At 39.7% G+C, this 22,206-nt stretch overlaps 1 protein-coding gene across 3 annotated transcripts; it reads right to left on the bottom strand.

Moving 5' to 3' along the window:
• Positions 1-2,432: 2,432 nt before the first annotated feature.
• LOC111145268 (cyclin J) lies at positions 2,433-21,812 on the bottom strand. 3 transcript variants are annotated; one of them, XM_022500078.1, is made up of 5 exons: positions 21,197-21,812; positions 13,071-13,281; positions 5,787-6,086; positions 5,540-5,699; positions 2,433-5,002 (listed from the first exon to the last, which is right to left on the bottom strand). In XM_022500078.1, exons 1-5 carry the CDS (start codon positions 21,263-21,265, stop codon positions 4,591-4,593), a joined length of 1,152 nt encoding a protein of 383 aa, XP_022355786.1. In that variant the 5' UTR covers positions 21,266-21,812; the 3' UTR covers positions 2,433-4,590. The 3 variants fall into 3 exon arrangements, with proteins under 3 accessions (XP_022355786.1, XP_022355787.1, XP_022355788.1); XM_022500079.1 differs by having other exon boundaries at positions 5,540-5,666; XM_022500080.1 differs by having other exon boundaries at positions 5,540-5,663.
• Positions 21,813-22,206: the final 394 nt, after the last annotated feature.

Genomic DNA, 22,206 nt, shown 5'->3' with positions numbered 1-22,206 from the left:
ATGGAGATTACTTAAAAGAAAAAAATGTGGAATACTCAAAATACACAAAGAACTCTTAAAATTGACAATAAGAAAATAAACTGAGAGGCACCCAGGTGGCTCAGGTGGTTGGCATCTGACTCAATTTTGGCTCAGGTCATGATCCCAGGGTAGAGAGATTGAGCCCCGTATCGGGCTCTGTGCTCAGCACTGAGTCTGCTAGAGATTCTCTTTCTCCCTCTGCTCCTCCCTGCACTTACATGCATGCACTTTCTAAAATGAGTGAATAAAACTTAAAAAAAAAAAAAAAAGAACCCAGTTAAAAATTGGGCTAAAGACCCTAAGATACCTCCCCAGATATACAGATGGCAAATAAACACATGAACAGTTGTTCCACATCATTTATCACCAGGGAAATGCAAATCAAAACAATGAGATACTACACACTACACACCCCTGCACACACCACACACCTATAGAATGGCCAAAACCCCAAACACTGACACCACCAGATGCTGATGAGGATGTGGAGCAACAGGAACTCTCATTCACTGCTGGTGGGAATGCAAATATACTACCACTTTGGGAAAGAGTTTGGCAGTTTCTCACAAAATTAAACATACTCTTAACCATACAATCCAGCAATCTCACATCCTTGGTACTTACCCCAAAGAGCTGAAAATACACAGGAAAACCTACATATATTTGGACAGCAGTTCTGTTCATCACTGTTGAAACTTGGAAGCAGCCAAGATGTCCTTCCGTAGGTGAATGGATAAACTGTGATCCACCCAGACAATGGAATATTATTCAGCACTAAAAAGAGCTAACAAGCTATGAAAAGACATGATGAAAATTTATACATATCACTAAAGTGAAAGAAGCCAATCTGAAAAGGCTATGTATTGTATGTCCTCAACTATATGACATTCTGGAAAAGGAGAAACTATGGAGACAATAAAAAGATTAGTGGTTGCCAGGGGTTGGGGGTGAAGGAAAGAGAAGGCATGAGGAGGGATAAATAAGATTACAGAGGATTTTTAGCAGTGAAAATACATAGTATATCATAATGATGGAAACATGCCATTATACTTTTGTCTAAACCCATAGAAATGTCCAGCACCAAGAGTGAACCATAATGTAAACTATGGACTTTTAGTGATTAGGATGTGTCACTGTAGATTCATCAGTTGTAACGTGTACTACTCTGGGCGGGACATTGACAATGGAGAATGAGCATGTGTGGGGTAGTGGGCACATGGGAAATCTCTGTACCTCCTTCTCAATTTTGCTCTAAACACTCCAAAGCTGCTTTTTTTTTTTTTTTTTTTAAGATTTTATTTATTTATTTGACAGACAGAGATCACAAGTAGGCAGAGGCAGGCAGAGAGAGAGGGGGAAGCAGGCTCCCCGCTACGACCCCAGCTGAAGGCAGAGGTTTAACCCACTGAGCCATTCAGGTGCCCCAAGGGGTAGAAGTTCTCAATCCACACATACAAACCTGTTAAAATTTTACTCTTCAAAACAATTTCTGTCTGCTGAGTTTTAGGTGGTAAATGATACATACATTTAGGTGAACAGACCATTCTCACTCACTGTTGACCCTGCTTCCTCTCACACCCTTGACCCTCTTGTGTCCCTACTGTTCTGAGATCAGACCTCAAATTTCTGAAGTATGTGTTGTTTGATAAATCAGAAGCTACAATTGCTAATATACTGATTTTAAGCTCAAAAGGCCAAAAGCTGTGTCCAACATACTTCATGGGCTTTGATGCTCTGTATGACTACATAATCAATGGACAAGAGTTTCCCACCACTTCAGTTATGCTCTCCATCTGGATAGCTTTTAGTAAATATAATTAGGATTCCAAGTCTGACTAATATGATGACATGGTTCACTGAAACGACAAATATATATTAAAACAAAACACTAAAGCCATTTTACTGAAAACTAGTTTTATTTTAAAATTAAGTGCATAGCACTCATCTAATTCCATTGGTGTAGAATTTAGCACCATACTCACTATTTGTAATTAATGTCACAACACAGATACATTTTGGTTTGCAGTCTGTACTTGAGTAGTGTTTATTTAGTGGACTTTGGTAAAGCCCTTTATACATATCATTAATCTCTTCACAGTACACATTTAATGATGGTCCAGTAATCTCAAACAAACAAAAACCAAAACCAAAACCAAAAACAAAAAAACCCTAAAGACTAACCAATAAATTAAACAAAACAAACCCATACAACTCCCCCCACCCCATCCCCCAAGGCTAGCAGTTTTGAGTTGTATTTATATTGAAACCTAATGTTTTAAAAATAGTTCTGATTCTCCAACCATCCCATCCCACCCCACCCTGGGTATGCAGCAATAGTAACCAATTAATTATTTTATTCTACCCCCCCCCAAAAACTTAATCCAGTGTTCTTTAGCTTTTTTGTTTTTAAATACAAACTGGGAAAGTGTTATAACTTTTTAAAAAGGCATATTCTTCTATAACAAGAATGACATTTAAACCAATCAATAAAAGCATTTGACAAGACATTAAATTACCATAGGCACCAGTTGTTGTTTCAAGCTGGGATCTCTATCCCAGTATCTTACATTCATAGCATTATTGAGGTAGTTAAAATACTGAAAATTGGACTCCAGGTGCTGGGTTCTGCATGTGAATGTGAAAGATATATTCTCTTTTTAACCCACTTTCCCCCAAATAATTCAAGTTCTCTTGAGGTAAGAACTACCAAAACCCAATTAGCAGCCTTTCTGTAAAGAGGAAAAGTGATGATACTTTCAGAAAACAATTTTCAGGCTTGAAAACTGCCAAGAGTGAGTGTTCTTACCTGAGTGGTTTTTTACCTACCAGACTAATAAATCCACATCATGCCATATGTACTCTAATTATAAAAGTTAACCATTCTTTTAAGGAGGACATTCTCTAGGAATTCATGCTGGCAGACGCCACCCACCCACGTTTACCCACTGGAGCCATCTGGATCAGTCCACTACTGCGTTGAGTCCCTTCCCTTCCCAACAAAAGCCGTCGGTGTGATTACAGAGACTCCTGCTGCATACCCACAACATCTTATAATAAGTTTGTCTTCAATGCATATTGTGGCAGTCACACACCTGCCATGCAGTTTCCCTTCTATTCAAGTGCTATCTTTAAAAAAACACAAAAAGACACACCTTACTAGTTTTTAAATCAGAAAGCTTCCCTCCACCAAATCTCTCTTCTTCCACAGATAAGAGCACAATGTATAGTTTCAGTTATTACAATGCTTTCTTTTTCCTTTTTATTCCCTCCAAACTTTCCCCCCAAATTGCCCTTGCTGTAATGACTAATTATTGCTGTTTTCACTCATTACCGACACAGTGAAATGTCTCAGGGCAGTTCTGGAGCCAACGTAATGCAAGCGGCTCCTGCGATCGAGTATTCGGTTCCCTTGCCCGATACACCTGAACCGGCTGGATTGCAAGGCTGCTTGTAAAACTGGTCCTCCACGTAACAAAGTGCTGCTCTAGCACGACCTGAGAACTACCCTGGCCATATTCCACTTCAAAATAAACCTACAGGACTTTATTCTAGTACTGACATTTTACAGTTACACCTTCCCTTGAAAAAACTTCTAGAGTAACATCAAATCTGAGTATAAATCATTGATTGCACTGAGAAATGCAAAACCTATATATGGATTATGAATGACAGGAACCACTTCATTCATTCTAAGCTACAATTATGTTCTCAGCTGAAAACTTCCTAGCAAGAGTATTTTAACCTATGTTATAAAGGTAGTTCATACGGTAACATTCCCAAAGCATGTTGCATTACAGTTAAGTGTTTCCAAGTAGTACAAATTCCCTGAGTTAAGTGTGTTTTAATCCTAAAGATTTGAGGTTGATCACTTAGGGCCAAAAAACAACAAAAACTTATGACCATGATTTTAAGAGATCTACTCCACCCTTAATTTTAGTACATAAATCCAGATACCTATATATTGTGAGAGGAAGTTCTATAGACTCATCTAAAAAAAATTTTTTTTTTACTGTACAGATTGGTATAGCATAGCAATTCATGAGTTTAAACTCAGTCAAAAATTCATTGTAGATCAAAAATGTAACTCAAAACTGCAGAATAAAAAAAAGACCTCTTCAAAAATTAATACTGTAACTTTCCTTCATAAAAAGACCATTTGGCAAGTCCACAGATAAACATTAGTCTCTGAAATACAAGCTAACATTAGGCCCAGAGCCCACCACAGGTCAAATCTCAAAATGGTGATTTAGAGTCTGTCCAAATTTTCTACTGTATTGAACATTTTTGAAATATTTGGACCATCAGCCAGGGCTTGAAAATTTTTGTCACACAGGGATGTGTTTTTAACAGGATTTGATACGCATACTGTTAAAGTGTGTGCAGTGTTTATTCAGTCCTCCCAGGTACCCGTGGTGCAGTGAAAGGGACAGTCGGTCTTCCTGACGCTGGTCTCCGAAGAGTTCTGATATAATGTGGATCCCTTTCCTTCTGAAGAGAAGTTTACAAAAAGCTTGCTCCAGAGCTTCAAGTCACAGAACAGTCTGGGTCAGGAATTACCTTCACATAAAATCACCTTTCAAAGCACGGAGTGATGCAAGGGTAATGTTCATTGATCTGGTAACTCCGATTATAAGAAACATTCAGACAGGGCTTAACTTCTACTGGTATGGCCAGGGACATCCCAACACCAGTCTGCACGTGCCCGAGGCCCTGCACACTGGTTTGGAAGCCAGCAGGACACGTCTGTAGTGTGTAAGATGAGGTGTGCGTGGTGGATCCAATCTGCGGGCAGCTCGGCTGTTCAGCTACAGGATGGCGATACTGTAGCGGGGTGTGGTGCATCTGGTGGAGATAGTGGGGCTGCTGGAAGTGAACTGGCCGAGAGGGCTGGGAGGCTGACTGCAGCACGCTCAGCTGCGCTGGCTGGGACCCTGCCTGGCCTCTCTGTTTGTTCGCCTCTTTCACATCATTATCATGGGCGCTGCAGGGAGAGAGAGAAAATGGTTAATAACGGCTGACTCGGCAGACGGCCCCACTGCCTGTAGCAGTCCCTGGAACCATAATTCCGACAATGGAGAGATCTCACTCTTATCCTTCTGAAAAGCTCCTTCCTTTGGCACAAACCTTGGGAACTCACTGATAGTAACTTGGAGGCCTATTTCCTGCTTAAGAAATATATCCACAATAAACACTTTGGCGACACCCTGGTGGCCCAACAATGCAGAGATGTGGAAAGGACCAAGGCGAGACTTGCCTGGAGTGATCTGGGTTATGGGCTCACTCACGTAAGCGCATACACCGTGTACCCAGATTCATGACAGCACTGACAGCCTCTCCCTGGAAAACAGCCAAGGTACAGCTTTCCACCAAACACTGCACATAAAGTGGCTTGCCCGCGGCAGCAACGGTCAGAGCCAGGGTCCTAAAAGCTACGTGTATGTGAGAAGTTGTTTTTAGGGCCCCTCATCCATGAAGAAAAATACTGAGAAATCACAAACACGAGATTAAGGAGGCTTACATCAAGAGCCGTTCAATGCACTGCACTAAAAAATCCCAGGAGTAAGCAGTAAGACGATGCAGTCTTGTAGGCCACGTTGGAGAAAGACGAAGTATAATCCTTGAAGAAGCCACACATGCAGCAGCTACTAAAGAAGGTGCATAATTTAGAAAGGCATAATCTGTGGAGACATCAAAAATGAACTTAAGCAACAGAATACACAAGTCACAAGCTCACATGTCACCTACTGGCATCCACGATGACTCACCTTGCAAAGATACTTCCAGGAAATAATCTGCATACTTGGCCATGTAGAGTTTTGTTTTTTCCAAGCAAATCATCGGCCAGCCATCATGAAGATCTGTTTCGTGTACTGCTTCGGAGAGATAATACTCAATGAAATGGGCAGCTGTTGGAAGGCAGAGGTTCCACTGAAAGGTTTCTAATAATAACAGTTCCATGTGTAGCAAATTTTGTTTTGTTAATACTAGATTCATATTAGTCATACAACCCAGGCTGTTGAGCTGTTCCAGCTTAGGCACACTATCTTCTTTTTCTTCAAATTTACCTTAGAAGGAAAGGGGACGAGAGAGAGAGAGAGAGAGAAAATGTTACACAAGTGATCATTAAAGGTCTAGTTGCTTAAATGGGATTTGCTGTCTCACTGCAAAAATTTAGATGCAAAGACTTTCCTTCTCCTACCTTGGGCATATGTAATTGTGCTAGGACTCCGGCTCTCATATCCTGCATGTTTTCTCGCCTCCTGCCTCCATCCCCTGCCTGTCCCCCTCCTCTAAAAAAATGGAACATGTAAACATGTTGGTCTCTGTCACACTACATAATGAAAAGAGTCCTACGTGCCAATGAAAAAAGAACTCTCTCAAATCTCACCAGCCAAATATTTCCACGAAATTTCTATTGGGAGGGCAGGCAGTGGTCGGTGGAAGAAAATTAGTTTATTTTAGAATAGAAGGAAGGGTAAAGAATTTAATTTCTGAAGTTATCTGAAAAGGATAACTTCATTATCTGAAGTTATCTGAGAATACTGAGTTATCTGAAATCAAAAGTAGCTAAGCTTCAAGTGTTTCATCTTGGTATATTTTTCCGCACAATCTCAATTCTAGAGAGAATTGTGGGAGAAAGTGGAGAAAAAAACTGGGTGAATATCTAATAAGCCTTCTCATTCCATCCAGAAAACTTCTCTTGGTATTTCAAAACAGAAACCTAGCTAAGTCTGTTACCAAAAAAGGGAAGGGAAGATACTTTTTATTTACTTTCATATCCCCTTCCTGAAAGCAGAATAGAAGTAGACAGTCAGATTGCTGAACTTCATTATTCTAAGGCATTAACTTCTTTTCAGGAAATACTCATCCATATTTATAGCTGAGGAACAGAATTTCCTCTTCAGCCCCAGAATATTGTTTCTATAGGTTTTGTACCATCTTACACTTTAGTTTTCCTATACATAAATCATTCATTTTAGGTACCTCTAGAACTTAGGACTGGAGAAAATTCAAACTATCAAGTACCAGTATGGTTTTCCAGATGCAGCAACAGAACCAAGGAACTGTCTTCAAGTCTCTTTGGGTTCATTCCATAGTGGTCCACAGAAGAAGGGAAATTAACTAAAACCTTCTACCTTCTAGTATTATGTTCTATTTTACGTTAAAGTTTAAAACAGTCATTATATTGTGATTGTTTCTAATTGTATGCAATACAAATAGATTTCTCACAATAGCTTTTATACTTGCTCAAAATTACAGTTGTTAGACTATGTTACATATTACTGTGTAAAATTTTTTTGTTTTACTATTTTGATAACTCTTTCAACATATTTATAGTTTCCTTGGAAATCTTATGATTTTATTTTATCCATTAAAAACATATTTTGGAGAAAAGCCAGAAAGACTGTCCAAAGCAGTAGAAACCAGGCAAGGCAAGCTTCCCTGTGAAATTTCTCTTCTAGAAGGGCTGGGTTTATATCACACATTGGAGGTACTACAACAAATGGTAGTGGCCCTTGGGCCAGATGTTCAATGTATTGGAGCCACTGGGGCTGTTCAAATCAGCCTGCCTCAGGGCTGGGGAAAAAGCACTGCTGACTACATGGGTCTTTGCCCGGAGGGTGGGAGAACTGGAGTAGAAGGCTGTGTCTCCTATGCCAGGAAGAGTCAAAGCTCATGACTTGAAGAGCTGGGGCCCAAAGAGAATTTTTCTCCCGCCTCAGAAATTCTGACCTTCTTTAGATCTAAATTACTCTGAACACTAAATATTGCTGTGGGTAGGAGTTGATTTAAAAAAAAAAAAAAAATACACAATTCAGATTTTAAAGAATCTAGTTAGCCCTTCCCACTTCAAATCATATAGAGAAGAATTTCCCAAGTTTTTCCAATATGATATACTTAGTATAGCCAAAAGCCCTGACATGGTCTTTAAGACATAGTCATCCAGCATCATCACTGCATAAAGATATAGGGAAGGAACCACTGTTCTCGATGTCAGAGTGGAGGACGTCCTAGGAATTTAGTACAATCCCTCTGGATGAATCATTAAGGTTCTTAAAGTAAGTGCCCCGCCATTTGTGCAACAGCAGTAACACTAGCAATATACTTACTTCAAAGGAATATCGTAAAAACTAATGTGTTTATTTATATCATCCTTGAAGTTCCTTTAAAGAAATTAATACACCATAATTCACTGTTTAATTCAAGGATCAAGAATGTTCCACATTATCTCCCTGAAACTTTCAACATTGAAAACCAAATTGTATATGACCAATTTCAAAGTTCAAAAAACCCAGATAGTGAGATTGGTCAATTCATGTAAGGTCAAATAAGGTGAACCAAATAAAAAATGGAAGCCAAAAAGGTAGACTTATGTTTGAATTCCCAAATCTGTACTTCTAGATCAAAGTATTGCACGGGGTTATATGGGAACAAAAACTATCAAAATAGGTAAGACGTCCATATTATTAAACATCTATGGGGTTTCTGTATTTATAAAGTGCTTGGGTATCACAAGTGTGAAAGCCTTTGCAACTTAACATGCAGAGTTAAAAATAACCTTGAATTACATAAATAACCATACTTGGGATTTTATTCAGGCTTAGGTTTTTTTGGAACTTTTTCATTACATATAGTGATATAAATACTCAGAATCACGGAAATTGAAGGATTTCAAAATGTGCGACAGTGTCAGTGAGTACCTGCTTTCATATCCATAGTTTCGTTGTGCTGAAAGCTATGTGCATGGGTATTTTAAATCAACTTATCTGCAATACCACATACAGATCACAAAGATCAGTTTCTTCCATTGAAAGGAAATACCAGAAGCCATGTGATTATATTGATAAAGGCCTCAAACAGGAACTATGGGCACAGGAAATTCACATCTGCTTCCCAGAAAATAAAGAATTAGACGCCACAGAAACAAAACATCAGACTTTCTTTCCTTTATAGGAAATGATCAGATCAGCCGTGGAAACCAGCACATTTTCAAAGCCAGCAGTGAATGGCAGGTATGTGGCAGAAGGGCAAGGATCAAATGTCACACTGTACACTCAGCTAATCCACATTTGATTCTGTTAGTACTGAGTAGGAAAAAAGTCACCCTTAATATAGCTAAGAATGTTCACAAATTGGTAAGACTACCCATCCAATAGAAAAACAGCTAAGGAACAGGAGGACAATTCGTGGCAGGGGAGAGTGGGGAAGGTTCTAGTCTCATTAAAAACCGAGACGTAAATCAAATCAACTAAGAGATAAAATTTTCACCTTTAGTTAATAAAATAAAAAGCTCTGTCAACCCATTATTGGTAAGCAAGGAGAAACAGTCACTTATCACAGATTTTTACTACTAACAGTCTATAATCTTACTTTTGGCTTCATCTTGATTCTGAGATCATTTCTTAGTTACACAAGACCTTGGGCAAATTATCAAAAGTCTTATCTCTAAGACTGCTTCCACGTTCTCCACAAATTCAGTGCTGATCACAGAAGCCAAGGGACGCCAGGGTATACATGACAAAGAGTTGGAATTTCAGAATTTCCCAGGATAATCCAAGACTTTTTCTGGAAAGAGCCAGAATCTTTAGGGCTAGGGAGCCATAGTAAAGATTACAGAACAGTTTATGGAAGAATTAATCATTATGATGCTGACTCTTATGTTTCAATTTCCTATGTGGTTTTAAACATCTTACCCACTCGATCTGCGCAATAATTTTGTCAGTTAAATGTCTTTGTTTTCATTTTATGGACAGGTAACGTCAGACTTAAGGGTTATTGAAATTCATATTGCTGACAAGAGATACAAACCTAGGAAATTCATCACTGTAATCCTTACTCTAAAGCACTGCGTACTCCTCTCCAATCAGGGGCAGTCTGTAGGCCCTTTCTCCCTATTTCCAACAGTGCAGACACAGGCAGCTGGGTACGCGTACGACCTGGAACTCACAGGCTGTGCTTCATCTTTGGCCAAACAACTGACAGCCTTCCATCCTACTTAACAAGTGGAGTCCAGCTGTCACCTAGTCCTATCGGCTGTAAGCTGTTCTTCACTTTTACACGACAGGCTGCCCATCCTAAAGCAGGAAGCAGCTGGACAAGGACATACCAAGTTCAATCATTCTGGGAGGAGAGAAACATTATACTTAAATAAAGTTTATGAAACCTAACTGGAGAGCTGCCAAAGGTTAAGAAGAGTATAAAAATATAAAAAGCACTAGAATGTACTCCACAAATTAAAAACAGATATCAGATACTGAAAACAGGCTACCAGTTTAGAAGCATGTTAAGTGTTTTTGTTGTAGTAAAACAGAGCAGAGGCAGGAGAAATTGTAGCCAACTACTAAGCATCAGCTGCTTTGATTACCTAACCCAAGCACAGAGCTGATAGCTTTAACTTTTTTTTTCTTAATAAAGATTTCATTTTTAAGTAATCTCTACACCCAACGTGGGCCTAGAACTTACAACTCTGACAGCCTGAACTCTTGCTTACTGCCTACCTGCAGGGGCTGAGACCCTGGCTCACACCTACTTCATACTCTTCCATTCTCCAGTGAAAAAGGAACAATGGAAAAACAATTCTCTCTCAGGAAAAGAGAGGTTAAGGGGTTTCAGCAGTACAAAGGGAGGAGGTATTGGACTCTTTCAGTAATAACTGATCAACAAGTCATATCTGAACCGCAACAAATACAAATCGTAAAGCCTAGTCTCTGGAAAATGTGCAAAATCATCTTCAATAAAATAAAATAATCATCTTTATTCAATAAAATAAACTGATCATAATCTTTAACAATAATAATTTAAAAAAAAAACAAGAACAGGTGAAAAGTTCGTTCCAATCAACCTAAGATGGTGTGCAAGGTAAAGTATCCTTCCCCCAAATTGTACAAACTGCAGAAACTTGGCACCAATACCAAGCACAGTGTGGTGGCCAGAATCTTATTAGATTATCTGACTAGAGTCCCCACTGAACTTTGGCAATAACATGTAGTTTATGAGTATCTAGTTTAGCATCCCCTAATTCATCTGATAAGTTACCAGTAAGTAAACTTCAGTCACAAATATAAGTTGGTCCATGAACTGACTACCGCATTCATAATTTCACAGTCCACCAGCAAGAATCTCCCACTTGGTCTGCATACTTTTAAGAATCTTAGGCATAGAGCAGATGGGGCTTGGTAGTGGAAAAAAGCACAATATGGCCACAACAGGCAAAAATAATTTTTCACTAATGATCTGAAGTTTTTAAAATAACCTAACTTGTGTATTTATTTCCAGTGTCTCTCTACTCTAAACTGATCCTATTATAAACTAACATTCTGTAGGATAACAAGAAACCATTCCATTTGTGGATTCTCACACATCCAATACGTCAAGTATGGGTTTTTCTAGTCCTGTGCAAACTGTGAAACCACAAAGAGCTTCACAGCCAGTGATGAAACGCATACAGAATTGTACATGAGATTGCTTATGGGAATGACACTCTAATTAAAGGCTAAAAGTTCATTATAAATACAAGTATTACCTCTCCAGCTGTCTGGGTAGAGGTGAGAAGAACAGGTGATGTGTCTGAATCCTAGAGGACAACAGATTAAAGGAGAAGTATAGATTTTCGGGAAATAGATGGTATTCTGGTGAGACTTTGGCTCAAGGTGCATGGGAAAGGGTGGGAAGGTAAGGCTAGAAAGGTAGCTGGATCCAGATGAAAGGTTCTAAATGGTACACGAAGGAGTTTCTACCTTAATTCACAGAGAGTGGGAGTCATTTATATGTTTGTTTATATTCAGCCAGGTCCACAAAGGATTTGAAGTAACTTAAAAAAGACCTCCAAGGAGACAAAATCAGTAGTCAAGGTCATCAGCTCAAAGGAATAATAAGGGAAGAAAAAGAAAATCTGAAAAAGAAATCAGTACTAGAAATGATTACACAGGCCTGCATTTGGTTTTAGGTTTACTTGCAGTCAGAGAACAAAGTTGTTCTAGAACTCTGGTGGCAGGGTATAGGTGGAATGTTCCTTAGACAGCAGCCACAAAAGATCCCAAACCCTCAAGTGGGGGTTAGAGATGAAGGCACTAAGAATTTCTACATCTTACCTTAAAGTGGAGTTTACATTCCTATTATAATGTCATAAGTAATACAAAAAGTAATGAATTCCAACTTCAATATCAAATACAATCTTTCTCACATTACTAGGAAAAACCCAATTTCAATTCCTTTACTCACCCTCCTTCTCTTTGGTCAAGGTTCTAAAAATGAAATGATTTACAGGAAGAAGCTAAAAGAAAGAGGCACCAAAAGACCTACCAGTACATTCTCCATCAGGTAACAAATACGGTTTGATATCAGATTCTACCTGCAACCGACCATGGCACTGTGCCTACTGCAGAAGCAAAATCCTTCCCATTTATAGCAGTTGTTGTGAACCTTTAGTTAATTAAGCCAAGTCATTATGCAGTCAGTAGAAGGTATTCTAACAAAACAAGAGTATAATACCCTTTAAACAGAGTTTCTCAACCTAGTTCCATGGACATTTGTGGCCAGTCATTCTTTACTGGGGGCTGTCCTGTACACCGCAGACATTTAGTAGCATCCCAGCCCTCTACCCACTAGATCCCAGCAGCATCCTCCCAGGTTGTCATGACAACCAAAACGGTCTTCCACCAAAGCCAACTATTTCTTGTGGGGCACAATTTATCCCGGTTGAGAACTTTAAGACAATGGTTCTCAGTTGGATAAGAACATCAGAATCACCTTTGGAATTCAAGCCCCAATGATACAGATTCTGAGTCAGTAGATCTGGAGTGGGCTAGACGTTTGTAGCAGAATCTTCAGGATGTAGGGCTTAAGAACATGTTTTCAAAAGACTTCAGAGCCACTTTTTAGTGTCTGGTTTAAAAATTATTATGCCAAGAAGCACTTTCAACATAAACTTTCTGATACTAGTAAACTGGAATGAATGGAATTTGGTGATATTTCACTGAGCTCCACATAAATTTTCTTTACTATAAACAATGGAAATTTCTAGTCATATAGATGAGATTCATACTTACTTGCTAAAAGTAGACAGGAAAGTGCAACTAAATGCAGCTGCTGGATGGAGATGTCATATCGATCCATAAATAAGTCCAGCAAATAGACAGCAAGATGTCGGGCAGAAGGGCAGAGGGTGAAGCGATTGCTCACAATGGCAATCAGGTCAGCAAAATACCTTCTGAGACTTAGTTGAGGGGACTGGCCTTTGTAGGAAGGCAACTTCAGCTCCTATATCAAGAGGAACAACATTTAATCTAACATAGCCTATAGGAATAGTACCCGCACAATGCAAAGACAACTCCCCCCCACACCCAATTTATTAGTGTTAACAAGAGCCTAAAACACTTCTCTTGAAAGAAACACAAATATGAAAAAGTTGATTGGAAGGATAATGAATAGTACTAATTAACAGCACTGAGTTTAAAATTTAAAACCAAATTTTTCCCTTCATTTTTAACCATCTTTGATGTGACAAATTGTGTTTCTTACATTAGGGAATGGATATATTCCAGCAAGATTTTTGTATCCTGTTTTCCCAACCAGGTGTTTTCCAAAAAACATCCTCACCAAAATCCCAACCACACAACACATACACACCCCCTCCAGAAAGCTCAAAGCTTTGGGTCAGAAGGTAACAAGAAGTGAATATGCTCCTGGTATGTCACTATATTGCACTTGCAGAGGTGTGGAAGGTACAGACTAGTATTCATCCACTAGTACCTTCTAAGCATGTTTTCCTTTCAGCAGTTTTATGATGCTCTCCTTTGCTATTACTTTTTCATATACCTAAAAATTATCCCCATTGCTGTTCAACCTCGAATTATACGAACGCTTTTTTTTTTTTAAAGTAGAAATTTTCTACACTACTAAATAAAATATTTCCACCGCATAGAGAATGACAGGTTCTAAATTATTTCATGATATCAGCATAATACTAAAACTAAACACAACAGGGTATCACAACAGCAGGAAGTTACACAGATATGACCCCAAAAGCACAGGCAAAAAAAGATAAATGAGACTTCATCAAAATTAAAACCTCTTGTGTATCAAAGTTCATTCTTTTCAACAGAGGGAGAAGGCAATTCACAGGATGGGAAAAATATTTGCAGATCAGATTCAGGCAAGAGGTTAATATCCAGATTATATAAAGAATTCTTTTATACATGCAATCTAACAACAAAAACAACTTGTTTAAAAATGGGCAAAAGACCCGAATAAACATTCCTCCAAAGAAGATATATAAACGGCCAATAAGCACATATAAAGATGTTCAACATGACTAATCATTAGAGAAATGTAAATCAAAACCATTATGAGATAATATATCATACCCACTGGGATTGCTATTTTTTTTTTTAAGATTTTATTTATTTGACAGATCACAAGTAGGCAGAGAGGCAGGCAGAGATAGAGAGGGGGAAGCAGGCTGATGCAGGGTTCAATCCCAGGACCCTGGGATCATGACCTGAGCCAAAGGCAGAGGCTTTAACCCTCTGAGCCACCCAGGCACCCCTGGGATTGCTATTATCAAAAAAACACAGGGGTGGTGGTGGTTCAGTTGGTTAAGCATCCGACTCTTGATTTTGGCTCAGGTCATGATCTGGGAGTTGTGAGATGGAGCATTACAGAATAGATATATTCCAGCAAGAGCACTGGTCTCCACGCTGGGTGTGAAGCCTGCTTGAGATTCTCTCTTTCCCTCTCTAGTCCTCTCTTTCTCTCAACAAAATAAAAACCACAAAAACAGAAAACAAAATTAACAAGTGTTGACAAGAATCTGAAAAACTGGAAGCCTTGTGTAATGGTGGGACTATAACATTGTACAGCCACTGAAAAATGGTACTGTAATTCCTCAGAAAAATTAAACACAGAATAACTATATGATCCAGTAATTCCACTTTTAGGTACATACCAAGAAGAACTGAAGGCAGGGACTCAGATATTTGTACATATATTGACAGCAGCATTATTCACAAAAGCCAAAAGATGGAAACAAACAATCCATCAATATATGAACAGATAAACAAAATGTATTTTAGTTTAAGAAGTTGAAAAAGTTCTGAAGATGGAGAGTGGTTAAAGGAGCAGAACGTAAATGCACCTAAAGTCACTGAACTGTACACTTAAAAATGTTTAAAGTTTTATGTTGTGGACATTTTATAATAAACGAACAAAAATAGAAGTTTTATATCTAACTTAATAAGGTATAAAATGTTAACCAATGTAATTTAATAGTATATCCAAAGAATACATCAATTGTAGTTCATCCCAGGAATGCAAAGATGGTTTGATATCAGGAAATCTATTACTATAAATCATAATTTTAAAAATCACACATGAATATTCACAACCATCTTGATAGATGCCAAGATAGCATCTGGACAAAGGTGACCCTGGGAGAAATAACAGCAGATGAAGGAAGAAATGTTAAAAAATGTTAAAAAAAAAAATCTCAAATTTAAGAGCCAGCTTCTCACTTGGAGATAAAGCAATAGAAGGATGAGCATTCTAGTGCCTGCTATTACAATATTACTTCACATTATCCTGTGAACACTAATCCAAATAGAAAAAAGAAAGAAAAGGTATAATGAATGAAAAAAAAGAGAATAAAAAATCACTTATAGGAATAAAATTATTTTTTAGATGATAGAATTCATATCCAAGAAAACCAACAGAGAAAGTAAACAGTTAGTATTCAGTAAGATGGTTGTTTACAAAATTAATATTTAAAAAAATCAATAGCCTGGGAGTGCCTTCGTCTCAGGTCATGATCCCAGCATCAGGCTCCCTGCTCAGCGGAGAGTCTGCTTCTCCCTCTCCTTCTGCCTGCCACTCTCCCTGCTTGTGCTTTCTCTGTCCAATAAATCAAATCTTAAAATCAAAAACAAAACAAAACCAATGGCCAGTTTGTATATTAACTGGCTAGAAATAGAAGATTCCATATAAAGTAACTACAAAAATTAAAACACCTAGAAAAAGTATTTGTATTTTAGCACTCTATGAAGATAACATTAAAATTCTGAAGGAGTACGAAGACTTGTATACATGCAAAGACACTCCTTTTTCTTGGATAAAGAATTTGATTTGGTAACAATGCCATTTCAAATCAGGAGAATAGATGAATTTAATAAATGTTTCTGACACATAGGACAGAGTTAATTTCTCCATTATTTAGAAAAATCTTACACATCTATAAGGAAAAGGGAACATCTATGAACAGTTTACAGGAAAATTAAATACGGCCGAAAACATATAAAGAGATGGCTTCTTCTCTCTTTCAAAAGTAAAGAATTACATAGTTTTTCACTTCCCAGATTATATGTTATTAACTCCTGCTTATGCTATCAAGAGTGGAAATAGAAACTACCATGTATCCAATAGGTCAGGTTGACAACTGACATAACCTTTTGGAGAGCAATTAGGTGATATAAATTTTTTAAAATGAAGATTGCAAATACCTTTCAACCTAGCAATTAACCCTACATATAAGGAGGTCCTTTGCAACATTGTTTTTAATAGCAGAATAGGGGGGAAAGCTTGATGTCCAACAATCTCCAGGGATTTATTGCTGAGTGTAGAGAGCCAATCCCGTCACATATTCTAACATATAACATTCTTAAAAGGACAAAATTATGGACTTTAAGGACAAATTAGTCGTTGGCAGAGGTTAAGGCGGAGAATAAGGTGGGAGAGAAAAGGTCGTGGCTATAAATCATAACATAAAAGAGATTCTTGTGGTGATAAAAAAATATTCTGTATCTTGACTATATCAATGTTAATATCCTGTTTGTGATAATTATACTAAAGTTTTGTAATATGTACCACTGAGGGAAACTGGGTTAAGGTTTTAGAGGATCTCTCTGTATCATTTCTTACAACTGTATGTAAATCTACAATTATCTCAAAAAAAAAAAAGTGCAATAAAAAAAAGCCTGGCATTCATCATCAGAGAACTGATAAACCATAGGACATCAATTCAATGTGGACATTAAAATAAAGGGCAGTTGATCAAAATGTGTTGATATGGAGAAAAACATAAAGAGAATGAGTTGAATGATGTTGGGATGGAAGGATGGTAAAGAACAGGGAATATATATTCTGACCTCTTGTATCAACAATAAAAAATATTGCATATATACTACTTTACTAGATAGCTTTTCAGGAAAAAAACAACAATGGTGATAACCTTTGGGGATCAGAGAACAGTGAGGGTTGGGGAAAGCTCATTTTAAACTTTATACTATTTGAATTTTTTTTTAACCATATGCATTTATCACTTAAAATTTCTAAATAATATTAAAGAGTCAATTGGGAGATAAACTAATAGACCATTTTATTTTTTTTATTTTATTTTTTTAAAGATTTTATTTATTTATTTGACAGAGATCACAATTAGGCAGAGAGGCAGGCAGACAGAGAGAGAGAGAGAGAGCGAGAGAGGAGGAAGCAGGCTCCCTGCCGAGCAGAGAGCCCGACATGGGGCTTGATCCCAGGACCCTGGGATCCATGACCTGAGCTGAAGGCAGAGGCTTTAACCCACTGAGCCACCCAGGCGCCCCACTAATAGTCCATTTTAAATCTTTGTACATGTGTACAAATTTTCCTAAATAGCATAAGTAAATGCTATTTAGGAAAAACAAACAAAAAAAAAAACTCACTGGCTTAGGCTTGCTTGATTCTTTGAAGAGAAAAAGTATTAATTTCCCCAAATAAAAAGGAACATGCTGATTTCTCATGCAGCTCCAAGGATCTTCTCTTTCCCATCTCTGCAGATCTTTAGAATGGTGTAAATGAGTTACAATTTTAAACTTCACCTTTCTTTGCTGTCATCACATGACATTTATTGAGTACCTTTTATGTAGCAGATACTGTGTTAATTTAACCCCAGGGATAAAAGCTGGAAAACACTCTTGAGCAGGTAAACCAAAATACAGAGATGATTAGGATATATAGTAATCACAGGGTATTACAGGAACACGGAGACAGAAGATCTAACCCAGCTCAGGGGACCAAGTGCTGGGGAAAAAACAAAGCCACAGTAGGCTTTCTTTAAAAGAGGCCTGAACAAGGTCTTAAAGCTCACTGGGTAGCACAGCTGGAAAACACTGTATTTGGTGGACTTTTTCACTATATTAACTTTAATAAATATGGACAAAACAAAGGCAAGAACACCAAAGACCAACAGGAGATTTTTAACTAATGCCTTCTCTTTATGTCATTTTAAATGGTAAAGTACAAGTGCTTACCAGCTGGCTGTCAGATTTAGTTCTCCTTGTCCAGTCACTGCCTGCAAGCATGAGAAAATGACCTGTGCTTCTCTCAGCTTACAAGGTTTTTCTAAAATCTATTCCTGATCCTCCAGAATTTTACACTCTTTTCCCTCTCTGCTTCTCGGAATCCCATAGGCCCGAAGCACCAAGACCTGAACTCATCATCTGCCTCTCCAGTCTCAAGTACTAGTCAGTTCCCCACCCCAAATGCCATCCCTTCCCCAGAACAGATTACTGTTCAGCCACGATAGAAAAAAAGGCATAGAAGGAATATTCACAAATGTAAATACAACTCTGTGGGATATTTTCTGAATGTTTCTCACAAGCTAACATTGTTCCCATCTGTCATAAAGGCTCTTGAAAATACTTCCCAAGCATCCTAAAGCACTAATATATACAGAAGAACAAGAAGACAGAGGAGAAGACAAGGGGGTGTAAGAAGACATCTGCTTTGAAGGTTTTTGAGGGGGGAGTGTAATTATATTTTACAAAAACAATATAGCTGGCTTTTGGGGGTTGAAGAAAATTTCCATTTGTCATCATTTTTACCCTTCTCTAATAGATATAATGCTGGTCAAAGCAATTATTCCTCCATACACCTTGGATCTACACACAGAATACCATCCATAGTGTCTGAGTGACATCTGCCCAAAGGAAGATCTAAATTGAGATGCTCGGAGTTATAGATTAGACTCTACAAAGCAGATTATGTCTGTCTCATTCACTATACCATCTTAACACCTTGCATAGCACTTGTATACAGCAGGTACTCGAAAGTGTTGAATAAAAAATAAATAAGCAATCACCTAATTTAACAGCCTGGAATTAACATGTATTGTTTTTCATGAGAAAAGTTCAGTTTAACTTTCCCTGACTTCAGTGTACTATAGTTAGGGTTCTTTCCAGTTCCACGATGTTCAAGTTTTACTGATTAACATAATTTATTCAAAGAGTGTGTCCATTGTGTCAAATGTGGCTTACACAGTGCTTAAAGATAAAATAAAGACAACCCAGGGTAGCATGCCACAGGTGGCTATAGGTGGCCCAAGGTAATTATCAGTAGCATTCCCTCAGACTCTGTGCTATCTCATCCTCTGATAGTTCATAAGCAGCTTTAACAGGGTTGTGTCCTATTTCTTCAATTCTCCCCAGAGCCTTACACACAAGAAGTATTCAACAAAACTGTGGGGAGGGAATCCACTTCCAACCTCAACTGACAAAATTAATTCAGGAAATCATTCAGGATTTAAAATTACACATAAGATAATCAAAAACCATGGAAATCCATTAAGAAAAATCTTTTGAGGGGCACCTGTGTGGCTCAGTCAGTTAAGCGTCTGCCTTCAGCTCAGGTCATTATCTGGGGGTTCTGAGATTGAACCCCACATTGGGCTCCCTGCTCAGCAGGAACGCAGCTTCTCCCTTTTCCTCTGTCCCTCCTGCTTGCTCCTTCTCTTTCTCACTCACTTTCTCTCTCTCAAATAAATAAATACAATCTTTAAAAAAAAATCTTTTGAGTTTTATGTCACTAAATAAAAGTATCATTAACATCAAATAATTAATTTCACCACATACCAGAGGACTAAAAAGAGCTGACACTTAGAAAAGGAGAACATTTAAAACTAAAAAACATCTTAAAAAAGAAAATAAATAAAAATAAAAAGTATATGGACAATTTTCAAAATGGAAAACCGGAAACTCTCTTCCTAACATTCCAGAGAACCATTCCACAGTTGAGACCTTTTTGTGGTAGGAAAAATCTCTTAGGGGGCTGAGGTGTATTTAGTCCACCTAAGAAGCTGAATGTCAGAATTAATAAGTAGCATTTAGAAATCTCAAACCTTAGAAAAGGGTACAATTGTAACAAAGTCAGAATTAGGTTTTCTAAGCTAGTTAACCTGGTTAAAAAAAAATCAAGATACAAGTTCATTATCATCCCAGGATCTCTCAACTCCAATAGTCAGCATCCCTTTTATTAGTCAGTTGTTTTGCTTCTCTCTCATTTTCTATACATAACAAAAGGCTCTCTCCATCCTTGGTGAAAATGAGTCAACTTAGGGATAGTTTTGGATCTGGTCTCTCTTCTGGTTATCAAAGAGGCAGAGATAACCCCTTAAACTGAGATGTGACGGAGTAAAATTGTTACTTAAGAGCAACAACACCCAGACTTTGCATTGTGCCAGAAAATTGTATTCTTCCCCCCAACATCTATTAAATATAGTAAGTCTACTTTCTGCTTTACATTAGCTGGAGGGAGCAGTTAACTCCTACCCTAAGGCATTTTGAACAGCCCCTAAATCTGAGGGTCTAAGGGAAAATAACAGTTAGGGCTCAGTGCTTCTATATATCAAGCACTGTTCTAAAGCACATGTACAGAATCAGTTCATTTAATCTCGCAATCCCCGCCCCCACAAGGCACGTTTCATTATTATTATTCATTCTACAGATGAGGAAATTGGGAAACACGAAAATTAAGTAACTTGTCCAAAGTCTTACTTAAAGTAAGTTAGTGGACAGGCTGGGGACTTGATGTACAGATGTGACTTAACAGCCTAAAGCAACAGCAACTACAGAACAAGGACGGCTACTCTGCCCAATAAAAAGGGAGCACACATTATCTGTTTAAACACAGTATCAAAGTCCTGTTCCACCTTCCCTCTCACAAAGATCGCGCCCCACCCCCTTCCTCATTTAAGTTGCAGGTTCTTCTGATACATCCAAGGGAAGAAACTAAGAAGTTAATTAACCTCGAGCAAACAAGCAAACGCACCCTTTCTGGTCTGGAAACTAGTGACCGCACTTCCCAGGGAGCCGCGATTTATACTAACTGGCACAAAACACTACAAGGAAAAGTCGCGGATCGGGGTTACCTTGTATCGAAGCGCTTGATGAATGTCTGCGGCCAGCTGTCCCCGCCACCACTGTCCCTCCAGCTCCATGGGACCGGGCGGCGCGCCTGGCCAGACGCGGCAACTTCAGTCTGTAAGACACACCCCAGACGCGGTCACCGCCGGCACCCTCCACATAACCCTCCGCGCCCCCTCCCCGAGGGGTGTGACTTCAGGTCACCTCGGGTGGCTGTGCCTCTTCACCTGACTCCACCTAAAGCGAGCACCGATCCAAACCAATTCCCCGACGAGGCGCATAAGGCCCGACCTACCCCGTCAGGAGGAGTGGGCTCACACTGAGAAGAGCCGGCCTGGGTGCCGGGCAAAGAGGACCAACTCGGGCCCGAGTTGCCAAAGCGCGGCCCTGGGTGCGCGCAAGGAAAGCTGGAGGCGGAGGCTCGGCTGACGGCTCCCCGCGTCCCAGGTTCGAATCCTCCCGTCAGCCCCCGAGGGCCGAGACGCTGACACCAGTCGCAGACCCCCTGAGAAAACCTCCCGCGGACAGACAGACGGACGAATGCCCGCCTGGCTCCGGGGCCCGGCTGCGGGCGCCCGGGCGCTCGTTCCTCCCGGGGGTGGGGGGCTCCCCGAGGTCCCGCCGGGGCTGGCGCGCACCCAGGCCGCTTCCTCCTCTCCCGGAGCAGCGCGCAGGATCGCGCGGCCCCAGAGAGGCGAACAAAAGGCCGGGCCGGGCGGGTCCGGTGTCCCGCGCCCAGCACAGGCCTGCCGGTCCCCACGGCGACCTCCCTTACCCGGAACCGCGGCCCTCACAGCCCCAGCCCCAGCCCCGCCGGCGTGCATGGGACGCCGGCCCCGCTCATGATGCGGACAGTCGGCCGCGAAGCGCCGGCCTCAGCTCGGGCCCAGCGCCGGGGCGCTCGCGCCGCCCATTGTTAAAGGACCGGCAGGCGGCTCCGCGTACAAAGCCAGCGCGGGGGCACATGCGGCCCCGCCGCTGCCAATCTCGTCTCGCGATACAGCCGGGTCACCCC

The sequence above is a fragment of the Enhydra lutris genome, unplaced genomic scaffold (genome assembly GCF_002288905.1).
Source record: "Enhydra lutris kenyoni isolate GAN:26980312 unplaced genomic scaffold, ASM228890v2 scaffoldscaffold12, whole genome shotgun sequence".
Lineage (NCBI taxonomy): Eukaryota > Metazoa > Chordata > Mammalia > Carnivora > Mustelidae > Enhydra > Enhydra lutris.
This window is presented reverse-complemented; position numbering and strand designations above follow the sequence as displayed.

Bases quoted from the DNA above. Each gene is read 5' to 3' on its own strand.
- LOC111145268 (XM_022500078.1), bottom strand. From the start codon at position 21,265: ATGGAGCTGGAGGGACAGTGGTGGCGGGGACAGCTGGCCGCAGACATT. The intron at 13,282-21,196 runs GTAACCCCGATC...CTCTTGATATAG, and splicing joins ATCAAGCGCTTCGATACAAG to GAGCTGAAGTTGCCTTCCTA. The intron at 6,087-13,070 runs GTAAGTATGAAT...TTTCCTTCTAAG, and splicing joins TTCCTGTCTACTTTTAGCAA to GTAAATTTGAAGAAAAAGAA.